This window comes from Somniosus microcephalus, chromosome 4, assembly GCF_052327205.1.
Source record: "Somniosus microcephalus isolate GS21.2 chromosome 4, FLI_Smic_1.0, whole genome shotgun sequence".
Taxonomy (NCBI): Eukaryota; Metazoa; Chordata; class Chondrichthyes; order Squaliformes; family Somniosidae; genus Somniosus; species Somniosus microcephalus.
Window position 1 is genome coordinate 344,806,051 of NC_140990.1, and position 21,613 is coordinate 344,827,663.

Genomic DNA, 21,613 nt, shown 5'->3' on the forward strand with positions numbered 1-21,613 from the left:
TGGGAGTCAGTATCAAACACTGGGGTCAATGCGGTCTGTCTCTGGGAGTCAGTATCAAACACTGGGGTCAGTGCGGTCTGTCTCTGGGGGTCAGTATCGAACACTGGGGTCAGTGCGGTCTGTCTCTGGGAGTCAGTATCGAAAACTGGGGTCAGTGCGGTCTGTCTCTGGGGGTCAGTGTCGAACACTGGGGTCAGTGCGGTCTGTCTCTGGGGGTCAGTATCGAACACTGGGGTCAGTGCAGTTTGTCTCTGGGGGTATCGAACACTGGGGTCAGTGCGCTCAGTCTCTGGGGGTCAGTATCGAACACTGGGGTCAGTGCAGTCTGTCTCTGGGGGTCAGTATCGAACACTGGGGTCAGTGCGGTCTGTCTCTATGGGTCAGTATCGAACACTGGGGTCAGTGCAGTCTGTCTCTGGGGGTCAGTATCGAACACTGGGGTCAGTGCGGTCTGTCTCTGGGGGTCAGTATCGAACACTGGGGTCAGTGCGGTCTGTCTCTGGGGGTCAGTGTCGAACACTGGGGTCAGTGCAGTTTGTCTCTGGGGGTATCGAACACTGGGGTCAGTGCAGTCTGTCTCTGGGAGTCAGTATCGAACACTGGGGTCAATGCGGTCTGTCTCTGGGAGTCAGTATCGAACACTGGGGTCAGTGCGGTCTGTCTCTGGGGGTCAGTATCGAACACTGGGGTCAGTGCGGTCTGTCTCTGGGGGTCAGTGTCGAACACTGGGGTCAGTGCAGTTTGTCTCTGGGGGTATCGAACACTGGGGTCAGTGCGCTCAGTCTCTGGGGGTCAGTATCGAACACTGGGGTCAGTGCGGTCTGTCTCTGTGGGTCAGTATCGAACACTGGGGTCAGTGCAGTCTGTCTCTGGGGGTCAGTATCGAACACTGGGGTCAGTGCGGTCTGTCTCTGGGGGTCAGTATCGAACACTGGGGTCAGTGCGGTCTGTCTCTGGGGGTCAGTGTCGAACACTGGGGTCAGTGCAGTTTGTCTCTGGGGGTATCGAACACTGGGGTCAGTGCAGTCTGTCTCTGGGGGTCAGTATCGAACACTGGGGTCAGTGCGGTCTGTCTGGGAGTCAGTATCGAACACTGGGGTCAGTGCAGTCTGTCTCTGGGGGTCAGTATCGAACACTGGGGTCAGCGCGCTCAGTCTCTGGGGGTCAGTATCGAACACTGGGGTCAGTGCGGTCTGTCTCTGGGGGTCAGTATCGAACACTGGGGTCAGTGCGGTCTGTCTCTGGGGGTCAGTATCAAACACTGGGGTCAGTGCGGTCCGTCTCTGGGGGTCACTATCGAACACTGGGGTCAGTGCGGTCTGTCTCTGGGGGTCAGTATCAAACACTGGGGTCAGTGCGGTCCGTCTCTGGGGGTCAGTATCGAACACTGGGGTCAGTGCGGTCTGTCTCTGGGGGTATCGAACACTGGGGTCAGAGCGGTCTGTCTCTGGGGGTATCGAACACTGGGGTCAGTGCAGTCTGTCTCTGGGGGTCAGTATCGAACACTGGGGTCAGTGCGGTCTGTCTGGGAGTCAGTATCGAACACTGGGGTCAGTGCGGTCTGTCTCTAGGGGTGAGTATTGAACACTGGGGTCAGTGCAGTCTGTCTCGGAGTCAGTATCGAACACTGGGGTCAGTGCGCTCTGTCTTTGGGGGTCAGTATCGAACACTGGGGTCAGTGCGGTCTGTCTCTAGGGGTGAGTATTGAACACTGGGGTCAGTGCAGTCTGTCTCTGGGGGTCAGTATCGAACACTGGGGTCAGTGCGCTCTGTCTTTGGGGGTCAGTATCGAACACTGGGGTCAGTGCGGTCTGTCTCTGGGGGTCAGTATCGAACACTGGGGTTAGTGCGGTCTGTCTCTGGGGGTCAGTATCGAACACTGGGGTCAGTGCGGTCTGTCTCTGGGGGTCAGTATCGAACACTGGGGTCAGTGCGCTCTGTCTTTGGGGGTCAGTATCGAACACTGGGGTCAGTGCGGTCTGTCTCTGGGGGTCAGTATCGAACACTGGGGTCAGTGCGCTCTGTCTTTGGGGGTCAGTATCGAACACTGGGGTCAGTGCGCTCTGTCTTTGGGGGTCAGTATCGAACACTGGGGTCAGTGCGCTCTGTCTTTGGGGGTCAGTATCGAACACTGGGGTCAGTGCGGTCTGTCTCTGTGGGTCAGTATCGAACACTGGGGTCAGTGCGGTCTGTCTCTGGGGGTCAGTATCGAACACTGGGGTCAGTGCGGTCTGTCTCTGGGGGTCAGTATCGAACACTGGGGTCAGTGCGGTCTGTCTCTGGGGGTATCGAACACTGGGGTCAGTGCGGTCTGTCTCTGGGGGTCAGTATCGAACACTGGGGTCAGTGCGGTCTGTCTCTGGGGGTCAGTATCGAACACTGGGGTCAGTGCAGTCTGTCTTTGGGGGTCAGTATCGAACACTGGGGTCAGTGCGGTCTGTCTCTGGGGGTCAGTATCGAACACTGGGGTCAGTGCGGTCTGTCTCTGGGGGTCAGTATCGAACACTGGGGTCAGTGCAGTCTGTCTCTGGGGGTCAGTATCGAACACTGGGGTCAGTGCAGTCTGTCTCTGGGGGTCAGTATCGAACACTGGGGTCAGTGCGGTCTGTCTCTGGGGGTCAGTATCGAACACTGGGGTCAGTGCGGTCTGTCTCTAGGGGTGAGTATTGAACACTGGGGTCAGTGCAGTCTGTCTCTGGGGGTCAGTATCGAACACTGCGGTCAGTGCGGTCTGTCTCTGGGGGTCAGTATCGAACACTGGGGTCAGTGCGCTCTGTCTTTGGGGGTCAGTATCGAACACTGGGGTCAGTGCGGTCTGTCTCTGGGGGTATCGATCACTGGGGTCAGTGCGGTCTGTCTCTGGTGGACAGTATCGAACACTAGGGTCAGTGCGGTCTGTCTCAGCAGCAGCGGCAGTGTGGACCTGGGAGGAGTGGCAGCAGCGGTGATAAAAGGCGAGCCCGGAAGCACATGTAGGCCCCACAGCAGCAGCGGCGGCAGTGCGGACCTGGGAGGAGCAGCGAGGCGGCGGTGGTGATAAAAGGCGAGCCCGAGGCGCAGGTAGGTTTACCAATCTCAGAACTCAGAGAGCGGGAGAGAGAAGTAAAAAGTAAGTAAAGTGTGACATCACCAAAAAGCAGGTAAGTGATTGGTTGGTGAGTATTTCTCTCGCTCTCGTTTTTAACAAACTTAAATTTTGTGATTTATAGTTTCTAAGGTCTCTGTTGTGTAGCGGGGACTGCTGTTAAACAAGGGCCCTTGAGTATATCATTTAATTGTAGTGTAACTGGTTGGACTGATTTGATTTAATTTAATTTGAATTAAAGGGTAAGTCATGGCAGGACACCTCGGTGCCGTGGTATGCTCCTCCTGCACTATGTGGGAAATCAGGGACACTTCCTGTGTCCCTGACGACCATGTGTGCGGGAAGTGTATCCAGCTGCAGCTACTGGCAGACCACATTGCGACGCTGGAGCTGCGAATGGATGCATACTGGAGCATTCGCGATGCTGAGGACGTCGTGGATAGCACGTTTAGGGAGTTGGTCACACCGCAGGTAAAGGATGCACAGGCAAGAGAATGGGTGACCACCAGGCAGAGTAGTAGGCGCAGGCAGGTAGTGCAGGGGTCCCCTGTGGCCATCCCCCTCTCAAACAGATATACCACTTTGGATATTGGCGAGGGAGATGGCTTATCAGAGGAAGGCAGCAGCAGCCAACTTCCTGGCACCGTGGGTGGTTCTGCTGCACAGGACGGGAGGAAAAAGAGTGGGAGAGCTATAGTGATAGGGGATTCTATTGTAAGGGGAATAGATAGGCGTTTCTGCGGCCGCAAACGAGACTCCAGGATGGCATGTTGCCTCCCTGGTGCAAGGGTCAAGGATGTCTCGGAGCGGCTACAGAGCATTTTGGAAGGGTAGGGTGAACAACCAGTTGTCATGGTGCATATAGGTACCAACGATATAGGTAAAAAACGGGATGAGGTCCTAAAAGCTGAATATAGGGAGTTAGGAGGTAAATTAAAAAATAGGACCTCAAAAGGTAGTCATAGAGTCATAGAGTAATACAGCACAGATAGAGGCCCTTCGGCCCATCGTGTCCATGCCGGCCATCAAGCCCTGTCTAATCTAATCCCATATTCCAGCATTTGGCCCGTAGCCTTGTATGCTATGGCATTTCAAATGCTCATCCAAATGCTTCTTAAATGTTGTGAGGGTTTCTGCCTCCACAACCCTTTCAGGCAGTGAGTTCCAGACTCCAACCACCCTCTGGGTGAAAAAGTTCTTTCTCAAATCCCCTCTAAACCTCCCGCCCTTTACCTTGAATCTATGCCCCCTAGTTATTGACCCCTCTACTAAGGGGAAAAGCTCCTCAGCATCCATCCTATCTATGCCCCTCACAATTTTGTACACCTCAATCATGTCCCCCCTCAGCCTCCTCTGCTCCAAGGAAAACAAACCCAATCTGCCCAGTCTCTCTTCATAGCTGAAGCGCTCCAGCCCTGGTAACATCCTGGTGAACCTCCTCTGCACCCTCTCTAACGCGATCACATCTTTCCTGTAGTGTGGCGACCAGAACTGCACACAGTATTCCAGCTGTGGCCTAACCAGTGTTTTATACAGCTCCATCATAACCTCCTTGCTCTTATATTCTATGCCTCGGCTAATGAAGGCAAGTATCCCATATGCCTTTTTTACCACCTTATCCACCTGTTCCGCCGCCTTCAGGGATCTGTGTACCTGCACACCCAGATCCCTCTGACCCTCCGTCTTGCCTAGGGTCTTACCATTCATTGTGTATTCCCTTGCCTTGTTAGACCCCCCAAAGTGCATCACCTCGCACTTTTCCGGGTTAAATTCCATTTGCCACTGTTCCGCCCATCTGACCAACCCATCTATATCGTTCTGCAGACTGAGGCTACCCTCCTCGCTATTTACCACCCTACCAATTTTAGTATCATCCGCGAATTTACTGATCATACCCTTTACATTCATATCCAAGTCATTAATGTAGACCACAAACAGCAAGGGACCCAGCACCGATCCCTGTGGTACCCCACTGGCCACAGGTTTCCAGTCACAAAAACAACCTTCGACCATCACCCTCTGCCTTCTGCCACTAAGCCAGTTTTGTATCCAATGTGCCAAGGCACCCTGGATTCCATGGGCTCTTACCTTCTTGACCAGTCTCCTGTGCGGGACTTTATCGAAGGCCTTACTGAAATCCATGTATACCACATCCACTGCGTTACCCTCATCCACACACCTAGTCACCCCCTCAAAAAATTCAATCAAATTAGTCAGACATGATCTTCCCTTGACAAAGCCATGTTGACTATCCCTGATTAATCCTTGCCTCTCCAAGTGGAGACAAATTTTGTCCCTCAGGATTTTTTCCAGTAATTTTCCTACCACTGATGTTAGGCTCACTGGCCTGTAGTTCCCCGGTTTTTCCCTACTACCCTTCTTGAATAATGGTACTACATTAGCGGTTCTCCAGTCCTCTGGCACATCCCCTGTGGCCAGAGAGGTCCTGAATATATGTGTTAGAGCCCCCGCAATCTCCTCCTTTGCCTCACACAGCAGCCTGGGGTACATTTCATCGGGGCCTGGGGATTTATCCATTTTTAGGCCAGCTAAAACCGCCAATACCTCCTCCCTCTCGATGTTAATATGTTCGAGCATATCACAGTCCCCCCGCCCTATTTCTATGTCTACGTCGTCCTTCTCCATAGTGAAAACAGATGCAAAAAATTCATTTAGAACCCCTCCTACATCTTCCGGCTCCACACACAGATTGCCACTTTTGTCCCTAATGGGCCCTATTTTTTCCCTAGTTATCCTTTTACCCTTAATATACTTATAAAACATCTTCGGATTTTCCTTTATTTTGCTCGCCAGTGTTATTTCATGGCCCCTCCTTGATCTCCTAATTTCTTTTTTAAGTATCCCCCTGCACTTTTTGTACTCCTCTAGGGCTTCCTCCGTCTTTAGCCTTTTGTATCTACCAAAAGCCCTCCTTTTTTTCCTAATCCATTCCCGTATATCCCCTGACATCCACGGTTCCCTGTGGTTTTTGGAACCACTCTTGACCTTTATGGGAACATGTTGCCCTTGTATGATCTCAATCTCCCTTCTGAAAGCCTCCCATTGCTCCGATGCGGATTTTCCTACAAGTAGCTGATCCCAGTCCATTTTGGCCAGATCCTGCCTTATCCTATTAAAATCGGCCTTCCCCCAATTTAGAACCTTTATTTCCGGCCCATCCCTGTCCTTTTCCATGACCACCTTAAATCTTACCATATTATGGTCACTATCACCAAAGTGCTCACCTACTAGCACTTTTTCCACTTGGCCGGCCACATTCCCTAGAATTAGGTCCAGTACCGCCCCCTCTCTTGTAGGACTTTCTACATGCTGGCTCAAAAAGCTCTCCTGGATGCACTTTAAGAATTCTACACCCTCTGAGCCTTTCACACTTTGACTATCCCAGTTAATATTGGGGAAGTTGAAATCCCCCATTATTATTACCCTATTATTTGCACATTTCTCTGAGATTTGCCTACATATCTGTTCCTCTATCTCCCCCTGACTGTTTGGAGGCCTATAGTACACTCCCAGCAAAGTGCTTGCCCCCTTTTTGTTTTTAAGCTCCACCCATATGGCCTCATTAGAGGACCCAGCTAATATATCATCCCTCCTTACTGCAGTAATTGACTCCTTAATTAATATTGCGACACCCCCTCCTCTTATACCTCCCCCTCTGTCTCGCCTGAAGATTCTGTACCCCGGAATATTGAGCTGCCAGTCTTGCCCCTCCCTCAACCATGTCTCAGTGATAGCAACAATATCATACTCCCATGTGTTTATCAACACCTTCAGTTCATCCACCTTATTTGCAAGGCTCCTTGCATTAAAATAGATGCCATCCAGCCTTGCCCTTATATATTTGCCCTGCCTACCAAGCTGACTTGTTTTTTCCTCCATAATTGGCAGCACATCCCCCCCTACTTCAGCTCCCCCCTGTATCCCATCCCCCTGCCAAGTTAGTTTAAACCCCCCCCGACAGTGCTAGCAAACCTCCCCGCAAGGATATTTGTCCCGCTCTGGTTCAGGTGCAACCCGTCCGACTTGTACAAGTCCGACTTGTACAAGTAATCTCAGGTTTGCTACCAGTGTCACGTGCTAGTCAGTAGAAATAGAAGGATATTTCAGATGAATACGTGGCTAGAGGAATGGTGCAAGGGGGAGGGATTCAAATTCCTGGGACATTGGAACCGGTTCTGGGGGAGGTGGGACCAGTACAAAACGGACGGTTTGCACCTGGGCAGGACTAGGACCGATGTCCTAGGGGGAGTGCTTGCTAATGCTCTGGGGGAGGGTTTAAACTAAAATGGCAGGGGGTTGGGAACCTGAGCGGGGAGACAGAGGAAAGGGAAACAAGGATAGAAGCAAAAGACAGAAAGGAGAAAAGCAAAAGTGGCAGTCAGAGTAATCAAGGGTTTAAATCAAACATGGCCACAGTAAATAATAATTCTAAAAGGTCTAAGAGTGTTAAAAAAAACAAGCCTGAAGGTTTTGTGTCTTAATGCGAGGAGCATTCGTAAGAAGGTGGATGAATTAGCTGCGCAAATAGAGGTAAACGAATATGATATGATTGGGATTACAGAAACATGGCTCCAGGGTGGCCAAGGCTGAGAACTCAGCCAGAGCCCCGAGACCGGAGAGGCAGCGACCTGCGAGGGAGCACCAGAGGCGGCGGAGCTACTTAAAGAGCAGCCCGAGGCAGCGAGGCCCAGAGCCCCGAGACCGGAGAGGCTGTGGACCTGCGAGGGAGCACCAGAGGCGGCGGAGGATAAAAGGAGCAGCCCGAGGCAGCGAGGCCCAGAGCCCCGAGACCGGAGAGGCTGTGGACCTGCGAGGGAGCACCAGAGGCGGCGGAGGATAAAAGGAGCAGCCCGAGGCAGCGAGGCCCAGAGCCCCGAGACCGGAGAGGCTGTGGACCTGCGAGGGAGCACCAGAGGCGGCGGAGGATAAAAGGAGCAGCCCGAGGCAGCGAGGCCCGACCAATCCAGGTTCCGGGAGAGAGGTAAAAAGTAATCCAAGTGTGACGTCAGCAGGAAGCAGGTAAGTGATTGGTTGGTGAGTATTTCTCTCTTTTTTAAACTTTAACTCTGTTTTATAGTTTCTAAGGTCTCTCTGGTGTAGCGGGGACTGTTGGTAAACTATTTAACTGTAGTGTAATTAGTGGGATTGATTGATTTAATTTAAACTCAATTAATTAAAGGGTAAGTCATGGCAGGAAAGCCCAGCCCTATGATCTGCTCCTCCTGCGAAATGTGGGAACTCAGGGACATTTCCTGTGTCCCCGACAACTATGTGTGCAGGAAGTGCACCCAGCTGCAGCTACTGACAGACCGCATTGCGGCACTGGAGCTGCGATTGGATACATACGGGAGCGTTCACGATGCTCGGGACATCGTGAATAGCACGTTTAGGGAGTTGGACACACCACAGGTAGAGGTTGGACAGGAAGAAAGGGAACGGGTGACCAACAGGCAGAGTAGTGCAGGGGTCCCCTGTGGCCATCCCCCTCTCCAACAGATACACCACTTTGGGTACTGTTAGGGGGGATGGCTTATCAGAGGAAGGCAGCAGCAGCCAACTTCCTGGCACCAGGGGTGGCTCTGCTGCACAGAATGGGAGGAAAAATAGTGGTAGAGCTATAGTAATAGGGGATTCAATTGTAAGGGGAATAGATAGGCGTTTCTGCGGCCGCAAACGAGACTCCAGGATGGTGTGTTGCTTCCCTGGTGCAAGGGTCAAGGATGTCTCCGAGCGACTCCAGAACATCTTGGAAGGGGAGGGTGAACAGCCAGTTGTCGTGGTGCATATAGGCACCAACAATATAGGTAAAAAGCAGGATGAGGTCCTAAAAGCGGAATACAGGGAGTTAGGAGGTAAATTAAAAAACAGGACCTCAAAGGTAGTAATCTCAGGATTGCTACCAGTGCCACGTGCTAGTCAGAGTAGAAATAGAAGGATACTTCAGATGAATACGTGGCGAGAGGAATGGTGCCGGGGGAGGGATTCAAGTTCCTGGGACATTGGAACCAGTTCTGGGGGAGGTGGGACCAGTTCAAACCGGATGGTCTGCACCTGGGCAGGGCTGGAACCAATGTCCTAGGGGGAGTGTTTGCTAGTGCTGTGGAGGAGGGTTTAAACTAAAATGGCAGGGGGTTGGGAACCTGAGCAGGGAGACAGAGGAAAGGGAAACAAGGATAAAAGCAAAAGATAGGAAGGAGAAAAACAAAAGTGGCAGTCAGAGAACTCAAGGGTTTAAATCAAACGTGGCCACAGTAAATAATAATTCTAATAGGTCTAAGAGCGTTAAAAAAACAAGCCTGAAGGCTTTGTGTCTTAATGCGAGGAGCATTTGTAATAAGGTGGATGAATTGGCTGCGCAAATAGAGGTAAACGAATATGATTTGGTTGGGATTACGGAAACGTGGCTCAAGGATGGCCAAGACTGGGGACTCAACATCCAGGGGTATTCGATATTCAGGAAAGATAGGCAAAAAGGAAAGGGAGGTGGGGTAGCATTACTGGTTAAAGAAGGGATTAATACAATTGTAATGAAGGATATTAGCTCTGATGATGTGGAATCTGTATGGGTAGAATTGAGAAATACTAAGGGGAAAAAAACATTAGTGGGAGTGGTATATAGACCTCCAAACAGTAAGGCGGAGGTTGGGGATGGCATTAAAAGGGAAATTAAAGAAGCGTGCAATAAGGGCACAGCAGTCATCATGGGTGACTTTAATCTACATATAGATTGGGCTAACCAAATTAATAACAATACTGTGGAGGAGGAATTCCTGGAGTGTTTACGGGATGGTTTCCTGGACCAATATGTCGAGGAACCAACCAGAGATCAGGCCATCTTAGACTGGGTATTATGTAACGAAAAAGGATTAATTAGCAATCTTGTTGTACGAGGCCCCTTGGGTCGGAGCGATCATAATATGATCGAATTCTTCATTAAGATGGAGAATGAAGTAGTTGACTCAGAAACTAGGGTCCTCAATTTAAATAAAAGGAAACTACGATGGTTTGAGGAGCGAGTTGGGTAGGATTGATTGGGGAATGTCACTCAAAGGGTTGACGGTGGATAGGCAATGGCAAACATTCAAAGACCGAATGGATGAACTACAGAAGTTGTTCATCCCAGTTTGGCATAAAAATAAAACAAAAAAGGTGACTCAACCGTGGCTAACAAGGGAAATTAGGGATAGCATAAGATCCAAGGAGAGGACATACAAATTGGCCAGAAAAAGCAATAATCCTGAGGATTGGGAGCAGTTTAGGATTCAGCAAAGGAGGACAAAGGGATTAATTAAGAGGGGGAAAATAGAGTATGAGAGTAAGGTTGCAGGGAACATAAAAACTGACTGTAAAAGCTTTTATAGATATGTAAAGAGAAAAAGATTGGTGAAGTCAAGCGCAAGTCCCTTGCAGTCAGAATTGGGGGAATTTATAATGGGGAGCAAAGAAATGGCAGACCAATTAAATACATACGATAGCAAAATACTGCAGATGCTGGAAATCCTAAATAACAACAGAAAATGCTGGAAAAACTCAGCAGGCCAGGCAACATCCGTGGAGAGAAAATAGAGTCGACGTTTCGGGTCTAACCCTTTTCCAAAACTATACTTTGGTTCTGTCTTCACAAAGGAGGACACAAATAACCTCCTAGAGATGTCGGGAAACATAGGGTCTAATGAAAGGGAGGAACTGATAAAAATCAGTATTTGTAGGGAAATGGTGTTAGGGAAATTGATGGGATTGAAGGCCGATAAATCCCCAGGGCCTGATAATCTACATCCTAGGGTACTTAAGGAAGTGGCCTTAGAAATAGTGGATGCATTGCTGGTCATCTTCCAAAATTCGATAGACTCGGGAACAGTACCCATGGATTGGCAGGTAGCTAATGTTACCCCACTGTTCAAATAAGGTGGTAGAGAGAAAACGGGGAAGTACAGACCGGTAAGCCTGACATTGGTAGTGGGGAAAATGCTAGAGCCCATTATTTAAAGGATGTAATGGCAGAGCACTTGGAAAACAGTGACCGGATCGGAGTAAAATAGATAAAGGAGAACCAGTGGATGTGGTGTTTTTGGACTTTCAGAAGGCTTTCGATAAGGTCCCGCATAAGAGGTTAGCGTGTAAAGTTAAGGCACATGGGATTGGGGGCAAACTACTGACTTGGATAGAGAACTGGTTGGCAGACAGGAAGCAGAGTTGGAATAAATGGGTCTTTTTCCGAGTGGCGGGCAGTGACTAGTGGGGTACCGCAGGGATCGGTCCTTAGACCCTAGCTATTCACAATATATATTAATGATCTAGACGAGGGAACTAGATGTAATATCTCCAAGTTTGCAGACGACACAAAGCCGGGTGGGCGTGTGCTGTGAGGAGGATGCCGAGAAACTCCAGTATGATTTGGACAGGTTGGGTGATTATACTGCATCTGCCATGCATCTGCCCAATGTGGATAAATGCAAGGTTATGCACTTTGGTGGCAAAAACAGGAAGGCAGATTATTATCTGAACGGCAATAGATTGGAAGAAGGGGAAGTGCAACGAGACCTGGGTGTCCTTGTGCACCAGTCGCTGAAGGCAAGCATGCAGGTGCAGCAGGCGGTTAAGAAGGCAAATGGCATGTTGGCCTTCATAGCGAGAGGATTCGAGTACAGGAACAAGGATGTCTTGCTGCAGTTGTACAGGGCCTTGGTGAGACCACATCTTGAGTATTGTGTGCAGTTTTGGTCGCCTTATCTGAGGAAGGATGTTCTTGCCATGGAGAGAGTGCAGCGAAGATTCACCAGACTGATACCTGGGATGGCAGGAATGATGTATGAGGAGAGATTGGGTCAATTGGGCTTATACTCGCTGGTGTTTAGAAGGATGAGAGGGGATTTCATTGAAACTTATAAAATTTTAACAGGACTAGACAGACTTGATGCAGGAAGAATGTTCCCGATGGCCGGGGAATCCTGAACCAGGGGTCACAGTCTAAGGATAAGGGGTAAGCCATTTAGGACTGAGATGAGGAGGAATTTCTTCACCCAAAGAGTGGTGAACCTGTGGAATTCTCTACCACAGAAGGCAGTTGAGGCCAATTCATTAAATATATTCAAGAAGGAGTTAGATATATTTCTTAAGGCTAAAGGTATCAAGGGATATGGGGAGAAAGCAGGGACCGGGTACTGAATTTGGATGATCAGCCATGATCTCATTGAATGGCAGAGCAGGCTCAAGGGGCCGAATGGCCTACTCCTGCTCCTTTTCTTCTATGTTTCTATGTCTCTGGGGGTCAGTATTGAACTGGGGTCAGTGCGGTCTGTCTCTGGGGGTCAGTATCGAACACTGGGGTCTGTGCAGTCTGTCTCTGGGGGTAAGTATCGAACACTAGGATCAGTGCGGTCTGTCTCTGGGGGTGAGTATCGAACACTGGGGTCTGTGCGGTCTGTCTCTGGGGGTATTGAACACTGGGGTCAGTGCGCTCTGTCTCTGGGGGTCAGTATCCAACACTGGGGTCATTGTGGTCCATCTCTGGGGGTCAGTATCGAACACTGGGGTCAGTGCAGTCTGTCTCTGGGGGTCAGTATCCAACACTGGGGTCATTGTGGTCCATCTCTGGGGGTCAGTATCGAACACTGGGGTCAGTGCGCTCTCTCCCTGGGGGTATCGAACACTGGGGTCAGTGCAGTCTGTCTCTGGGGGTATCGAACACTGGTCAGTGCGGTCTGTTTCTGGGGGTATCGAACACTGGGGTCAGTGCGGTCTGTCTCCGGGGGTGGGTATTGCATTGGGTTTGTTTGACAGAACACGTGCAGGTGCTGCACCGTAGGCCAGAAACTGAGAAGCAAATCTCTGGGAAAAGAGCGAGCGATTGTAGCAGCCTACCACTATGATGACCTGGAACCGTCTCTCCGCCAGCTGATTGCTGAGTTTGGCGAGCAGGTCGTAGCTGATGATACTGACACAGGAGGACGAGAGACGATCTTTCCCAGTCAGCACCACATCGATAGTCTCAATATCCACCGAAGGCAGCCAGTGGCCGAAAGCCTGAGAAAGAACAAAGCCGTTCTGATTAGCCCAGTCCAGAGATTGCACCTACGACCGAGCGCTCGCACACTGATGGGCTCCCAACAAATACTGACACTCCCGTGGGCCCCCTGTAAATACTGACACACTCCCGCGGACCCCCTGTAAATACTGACACACTCCCGCGGCCCCCCTGTAAATACTGACACACTCCCGGGGACCCCCTGTAAATACTGACACTCCCGTGGGCCCCCTATAAATACCAACACTCCCGGGGACCCCCTGTAAATACTGACACTCCCGGGGACCCCCTATAAATACTGACACACTCCCGGGGACCCCCTATAAATACGGACACTCCCGGGGACCCCTGTAAATACTGACACACTCCCGTGGACCCCCTATAAATACTGACACTCCCGGGGACCCCCTGTAAATACTGACACTCCCCGGGACCCCCTATAAATACTGACACACTCCCGGGGACCCCCTATAAATACGGACACTCCCGGGGACCCCCTATAAATACTGACACACTCCCCGGGACCCCCTATAAATACTAACACACTCCCGGGGACCCCTGTAAATACTGACACACTCCCGTGGACCCCCTATAAATACTGACACTCCCGGGGACCCCCTGTAAATACTGACACTCCCCGGGACCCCCTATAAATACTGACACACTCCCGGGGACCCCCTGTAAATACTGACACACTCCCGTGGACCCCCTATAAATACTGACACTCCCCGGGACCCCCTGTAAATACTGACACTCCCCGGGACCCCCTATAAATTCTGACACACTCCCGGGGACCCCCTGTAAATACTGACACACTCCCGGGGACCCCCTGTGATACTGACACACTCCCGGGGTCCCCTTGTAAATACTGACACACGCACGGGGACCCCCTGTAAATACTGACACACGCACGGGGACCCCCTGTAAATACTGACACACGCACGGGGACCCCCTGTAAATACTGACACACTCCCGGGGATCCCCTGTAAATACTGACACACTCCCGGGGACCCCGTGATACTGACACACTCCCGGGGTCCCCCTGTGATACTGACACACTCCCAGGGTCCCCCTGTAAATACTGACACTCCCGTGGGCCCCCTATAAATACTGACACACTCCTGCGGACCCCCTGTAAATACTGACACACTCCCAGGGACCCCCTGTAAATACTGACACACTCCCGGGGTCCCCCTGTGATACTGACACACTCCCAGGGTCCCCCTGTAAATACTGACACTCCCGTGGGCCCCCTATAAATACTGACACACTCCTGCGGACCCCCTGTAAATACTGACACACTCCCGGGGACCCCCTGTAAATACTGACACACTCCCGGGGACCCCCTGTGATACTGACACACTCCCGGGGTCCCCCTGTAAATACTGAGATTTGCTGATCTCTGCCTCTCGCTGGGACACTGAGCTGCGATTCCTGTGCTTGATCTATTGAAGGCCTCTATCCTGAAGGTGCTGAATTGAAGTGGCTGGCTCTCCCACTGTGGAACAGCACAACCCGTACCTGTGCCCAGGTGAATCTGACCGAGGACGGAGCCACCACAAGCACCGGCCACTCCTTGCGGTAAACCGCAGCGATACAGATGGCCTGAAGGGTCTTCCCGAGCCCCATGTCATCAGCCAGAAGCAAACGGCCTCCTCGAGACACGGCGAAACTGTGGAGACACAGAGTACCAATACACTGTCACCAGGAAGCACACAACAGCATTTACTTCAAAGGGACGCGAGGGTGTGCGAGGCCATTTAGCTCATCCGTCCAGAAAAACCCCATCTCCTCCAACACCATGTCTAACCACCTCCTGAATGATCCGCGTCCACGCCGGGACTAAATCACCCCGCAAAGCCCCACCGTCACCAGCCTCAGCTTCCTATCCCCGCTCTGTCCTGCTGCCCCATTACTTCCATCTGGGTTTAACCCCAAACAGGAACCGCCCGACCCGCAGCCTCCCTGTGGTGTATGTACCTTTAAGAGCCTCTGTGTACTGTAATGCCGGTAGTGGCCACTCGGGCTATATAAGCCTGTATAGTGTCTTGTATCTTTTAGTTCACCTCCAGACTTTGTTCAATAAACACCTGTAAACCAACTCCTGCATTCCGTGTCTCCATTAACACACGGATACAACAGTGGCGACGAATTGGAAACGGACTTACCTGCAATTCGGCAGCACCTCAAGAAGATCGATTCCTCAGACGAAGGTCGAAGAACAAAAAAACCCCAAAAAACTGTGGTTTCACCAGCTAGCCGGGCTGGTGGCAGGTACTGCACTAATCCTTCCTGGGCGGCGGGCTGGGGCTCGATCGGGTGGCTCTGCAGCGGGGCCAAGCAGCAAGTCGGAAGGCGGAGGCAAACAGAGACGGAGGGTGGAGCACTCGGGAGACGGCCGGCGCTGCAAAGCAGGTCGGCGTTCGGACCAAGCAGAGGGAGGGAAAAGTCCCAGAGAGTCCGGCGGGAACGAGTCTCCAACTATTAAAAATATCTGTGCAAATAAAAACCGCGGAGAACAGCGTTGTCAGCAGCGGCAGCGGCGGGAAAGCGCGGGAGGCGCCATTTTTTCTCGGCAGGGAAGAAAGGAAAGCGCGGGAGGCACCATTTTTGATTTTCAGGATGCCTAAGACTGGCAATATTACTGCTTTCGATAGTGATATAGAGGATTGGACCACATATGTGGAAAGAGTGGAGGTATATTGCACAGCGAATGAAGTAAAGGATGATAAAAAGGCATCGGTACTTCTAAATTTGATGGGCGCAAGGACATACGGGCTGTTACGAAACTTAATCACTCCAGCCAAACCGATGGACAAGAATTTTAAGGAGATTGTTGATACCCTACAGGAGCACTTAAACCCAACACCGCTGCTGATAGCGGAACGATTCAAATTCTTCAGGAGGAATCAGCACAAGGATGAAAGTAACGCTGATTACCTTACCGAATTAAGAAAGCTGTCAAAGCACTGCCAATTCGGGGCAGGACTGGCAGATTCTCTATGAGACAAATTCGTCTGCGGTCTCCTAAGTGAAGGAACACAAAAAAGGCTACTTTCTGAGAAAGATTTGACACTGGACAAGGCTTTCAGTGTGGCTGTATCATACGAAGCAGCAGCGAGAGGAGCTGCAGAGATACAGCAAAAGCCACAGGAATTCGGCACCCATGAAATGACACGGGGTTTCGAGAGATGTTATCGCTGCGGCAGATCCACCCATGACCAGAGGGACTGCCGGTTCAAGGACAAAGCATGCAGGCAATGCGGAAAGATGGGACACATTGCACGTTATGCCGATCTGGAAACAAAAAATCCACTGACAGAAAAAAAATCAATAAGGAAAAGTACAGAAAGGTACAAATGATGACGGACAGTAGCTCCGAATACCAGAAGAGCGATAGCGACTCCGGAAACAAGAGACTAAGCTGTCTCAAATTACATAATGTAATTGCCAAAGAAGATTACCAGACCATTTGGGTTACCCTCACGATAGCGGGGTCCCCAGTTAAAATGGAGCTAGATACAGGATCAGCTCTGACCGTCATAAGTCGACGGGATTACGAGCGGCTATTTCCGCATATACCTTTGAAAGACACATCCATTATCTTGAAGACATATACGGGGCAGAAAGTATACCCCAGAGGGAAAATAAGGGTGCCTGTTGTATACAACGGCAAGGAAATCCAGAAGTTGTATTTATACGTTCTGCAAGATGGTGGTCCACCGCTGTTGGGACGTGAATGGATCAGGAAGATACGTTTAGACTGGCACTCCATTCAGGCACTGACGGTGACCAGTAAGAAAAAAAGTGATGACGTCAAACCTGAACAATTAAAAGACATCTTGACCAACGCCAGAGGTATTTCAACAGGAACTAGGAACCTTGAAAGGCGTCACCGCCTCAATAAAAGTGGAAGATGCGGCAATTCCCAAGTTTTTTTAAGGCAAGGCCGGTGCCATACGCAATTCGTCCAGCAGTCGAAGCGGAGCTGGAGAATTTGGAAAAGGCAGGCGTGTTATCCAAGATAGATTGGAGTGAGTGGGCAACACCCATCGTCCCGGTCATGAAGAAAACGTTGAAGAATGATAAATCTGAAGAACAGAGAAAAATTCGCATCTGTGGGGACTTCAAGGTGACTGTAAACCCGGTCCTTCACACGGTACAATATCCTCTTCCAAGGATAGAAGATATTTTCGCCTCACTATCCGGAGGGGAACGTTTCACCAAAATTGACTTGGCACAGGCAGATCTACAGATGGAGGTTGAGGAGGCCTCTAAAAAGTATCTCACGATAAACACACACAAAGGCCTGTACCAGTACAATCGACTGGTTTTCGGAGTAGCATCAGCTCCAGCTATCTGGCAAAGAGCTATGGAGCAAGTCCTCCAAGGGATTCCGGGGACTCAATGCTACCTAGACGACATCCTTATAGCAGGAGAAAACGACAACGAGCACCTTGCCAATTTGGAGCAGGTACTCACTAGGCTGAGAGAACAGGGCCTACGAGCAAATCGCCCCAAGTGCGAATTTTTCCAGAAACAAATATCATATTGTGGCCATATAATTAACGAAGAAGGGTTGCATAAGTCACCTGAAAAAATTGAAGTGGTCATAAAAGCCCCAGCACCTGAAAATGTCTCACAATTAAGGTCGTTCCTGGGATTGATAAATTACTATCATAAATTTTTACCGAACTTATCAACTGTTCTGCACCCTCTTAACGCACTGCTACAAACGGGAGTAATTTGGAAATGGAGCGAAGACTGTAAACGTGCCTTCCATAAATGCAAAGGCTTGATCACGTCCAAGGGAGTGTTGGCTCATTACAACCCATCACTGCCAATCAGACTGGCATGCGATGCATCCCCTTACGGCGTAGGAGCGGTATTATCGCATAGATTCCCTGATGGTTCGGAGCGGCCGATAGCTTTTGCGTCACGCTCATTAAACTCAGCTGAGCGTAACTATGCCCAGATCGACAGGGAAGCACTCAGCCTGGTGTGGGGGGGTGAAGAAATTCAACCATTACCTACACGGACAAAAATTTACCTTGTTGACTGACCATCAATCCCTCGTCTCCATATTCAACCCTAAAAAGGGCGTTCCCATTATGACAGCACAAAGGCTACAGAGGTGGTCCCTTTTCCTAGGGGCACACCAATATTACATAGAATACAAAAGATCAAAACAGCATGGGAATGCTGACGGTTTATCGCGCCTACCGTTGCCAACGGTAGAAGAGGCACCTACAGTGGACCCAGTGGAGATGTTCCACTCAACCATAGTGGAATGTCTACCAGTAACAAATTCTACCATTGAAAAGGAAACGAGAAATGACCCGACTCTCTCACGAGTCTACGATTTAACAGTGAAGGGATGGCCAGCACATGGCGAACCACTGTTGCCAGCATTCTCGCAAAGAAGAGAACAGCTGTCAGTGTGCCGAGGAACCTTGATGTGTGGATCCAGAGTGGTGATTCCACCCAAACTCCAGGATAAAGTGCTAAAGGAGCTTCACGAGGGGCATCTGGGTGGAGTGAAAATGAAGAACCTAGCCAGAGCGTTTGTGTGGTGGCCAGGTATCGATGGAGACATCGAAGAAATGACCAAGAGCTGCCTAGGATGCCAGAAGGTCCAAAACGCCCCACCACAAGCCCCTCTACATCCATGGGAGTGGCCCTCATCTCCATGGCAAAGGGTACACATCGACTTTGCTGGTCCATTTATGGACTCAATGTTCTTAATCGCGGTTGATGCACACTCCAAGTGGCTGGAGGTAATAAAGATGTCCTCCACCACCACGGAAAAAACCATCACAGTATTAAGGACCATATTCGCCAGGAATGGGCTGCCTGAACAGATCTGTTCTGATAATGGACCACAATTTGTGTCCGAAGAATTCAGGAAGTTCTTAAAAAACAATGGGGTTAAGCACTACACGTCCGCCCCATACCATCCTGCCACCAATGGATTAGCTGAAAGGTTTGTCCAGACCTTCAAGAAGGCCATAAAGGCCATGGGTAATGAAGACATAAATCTACAACATAAGGTAGATAACTTCTTGTTTGCATACAGGAATGCAACATGTGGTTACAAACCAAACTCCCGCCATGATGTTTTTCAATAGAAACCTAAGATGCCGGCTGGATTTGATCAAGCCAAACATCAGAAGGGACGTGGAGAACTGGCAATTTCAAGGCATGAATGAAAGGCCAACTAGAACCTTCCAGATAGGTCAACAAGTTTTGGCCCGGGACTACCGTACTGAGAAATGGCAGCCTGGAACTATTTGCACACGACTAGGACCGCTGATGTATACCGTGGACATCGGAGAAAGCATAATAAGGCGCCATGCTGACCAGATCATAGAGTCATCCGAAAAGGGACAACTCTATACGCCTAATGATGAAGCAGAGATACCCATAGTATCTACCTCCGATCCAGTGATACTGGAACCAAATGAACCCGACACTGGCATTCAAGCCAAATCGACCTTGCCAAAAGAACCTACTACACCACCGAAAACTACTACACCACCGAGGCGTTATCCGGACCGAGTCAGGAAGCCTCCAGAGAGACTGACTTATAATTGATTAACTGCAGCAAATGTGTAGATTATTGTTCTTGTAAACATGTTAATTAACGATTACTTAAAATATTATGTACTGGTTGTCTAAAAGGGGAGGAATTGTGGTGTATGTACCTTTAAGAGCCCCTGTGTACTGTAATGCCGGTAGTGGCCACTCGGGCTATATAAGCCTGTATAGTGTCTTGTATCTTTTAGTTCACCTCCAGACTTTGTTCAATAAACACCTGTAAACCAACTCCTGCATTCCGTGTCTCCATTAACACACGGATACAACACTCCCGACCCCCGGCCTCCTGGCCCCGCCCGAACCGAGGCCTCCCGACCTCCCGCCCCGCTGCCTCCCGACCCGCGGCCGCCTGACCCATGGCCTCCCGACCCCGCCCGACCCGTGGCCTCCTGACCCGCGGCCTCCCGACCCCGCCGCCCCGCCCGACCCATGGCCTCCCGACCCCGCCCGACCCCGCGGCCTCCCGACCCCGCCCGACCCCGCGGCCTCCCGACCCCACCCGACCCGCGGCCTCCCGACCCCGCCGCCTCCCGGCCTCCCGACCCCGCCCGAGCATACGGGATCCTTGGTTTTATTAATAGAGAAATGGAGTACAAAAGCAAGGAAGTTTTTCTAAACTTAACACTGGTTAGGCCCCAGCTGGAGTATTGTGGCCAATTCTGGGCACCACACTTTAGGAAGGATGTCAAGGCCTTGGAGAGGGTGCGGAGGAGATTTACTAGAATGGTGCCAGGGATGAGGGACTTCAGTTATGTGGAGAGACTGGAGAAGCTGGGATTGTTCTCCTTAAAGCAGAGAAGGTGAAGAGGAGATTTAATAGAGGTGTTCAAAATCATGAGGGGTTTTGATGGAGTAAATAAGGAGAAACTGTTTCCAGGGGCAGGAGGGTCGGTAACCAGAGGACACAGATTTAAGGTGATTGGCAAAAGAACCAGAGGGGAGATGAGGGGAATGTTTTTACAGCGGGTTGTTGTGATCTGGAATGCGCTGCCTGAAAGGGCGGTGGAAGCAGATTCAACAGTGACTTTCAAAAGGGAATTGGATAAATACTTGAGGGGAAAACACTGCAGGGCTCTGGGGAAAGAGCAGGGGGGTGTGGGAGGAATTGGAGAGCTCTTTCAAATAGCCGGCACAGGCACGATGGGCCGAATGGCCTCCTTCTGTGCTGTAAGATTCTATGATTCTTCTTCCAAAAGACAAGAGAAACGCAAGTGGGGGCAGGAACCCGATCACAGCATCCAGTTCATGCAATGAGGGATTTCATTGATATGACCCCTGGGCAATACTCCTGCTAAAGTGCACAGCAATCTGAAAGGTCCCGCGCAGGCTGCTCACTGGGTCAGTGAGTGAGTCAGGGGGTCAGTGAGTGAGTCAGGGGGTGAGTTATGGGGTCAGTGAGTCAGCGCATCAGGAACCAGAGAGCATCAATTTAAGCCTCACCAAAAGAATGAAGGAAGAGATGGGAGAATTACTTTAGAAGATAAATAAATGCAGAGGGCTACATATTCTACAATAAATCTACATATTGACTGGGCAATTCAAATTACCACTAATGGTGTGGAAGACAAATTCTTGGAATGCATGCAAGATGGTTTCTTGGATCAGTATGTGGAGGAACCAACCAGGGAACAGGCGATTCTAGATCTGGTGCTGTGTAATGAGAAAGGGCTAATCAATAATCTTGTGGTAAAGGGACCTTTAGGGACAAGTGACCATAATATGATTGAATTTTACATTAAGTTTGAGAGTAATGTAGTCCAATCTGAAACTAAGGTCTTCAATCTAAACAGAGGAAACTACAGGGTATGAAGGACAAGTTGGCCATGGTAGATTGGGAGACTACACTGAAAGGTATGAAGGTGGACATACAATGGCTAACATTCAAG

At 50.3% G+C, this 21,613-nt stretch overlaps 1 protein-coding gene across 1 annotated transcript in view; it reads right to left on the reverse strand.

The window, feature by feature from the left end:
• The window catches only part of LOC147120737 (SNF2 related chromatin remodeling annealing helicase 1-like), a 107,865-nt gene that overhangs the window by 34,238 nt on the left and 52,014 nt on the right, over positions 1-21,613 (reverse strand). The window contains exons 7-8 of the mRNA XM_085986970.1: positions 14,652-14,802; positions 12,968-13,129 (exon numbers count right to left, since the gene is read on the reverse strand). Of these exons, the coding sequence (XP_085843096.1) occupies positions 12,968-13,129; positions 14,652-14,802 (313 nt within the window). The remainder of the gene's footprint in view (positions 1-12,967; positions 13,130-14,651; positions 14,803-21,613) is intronic.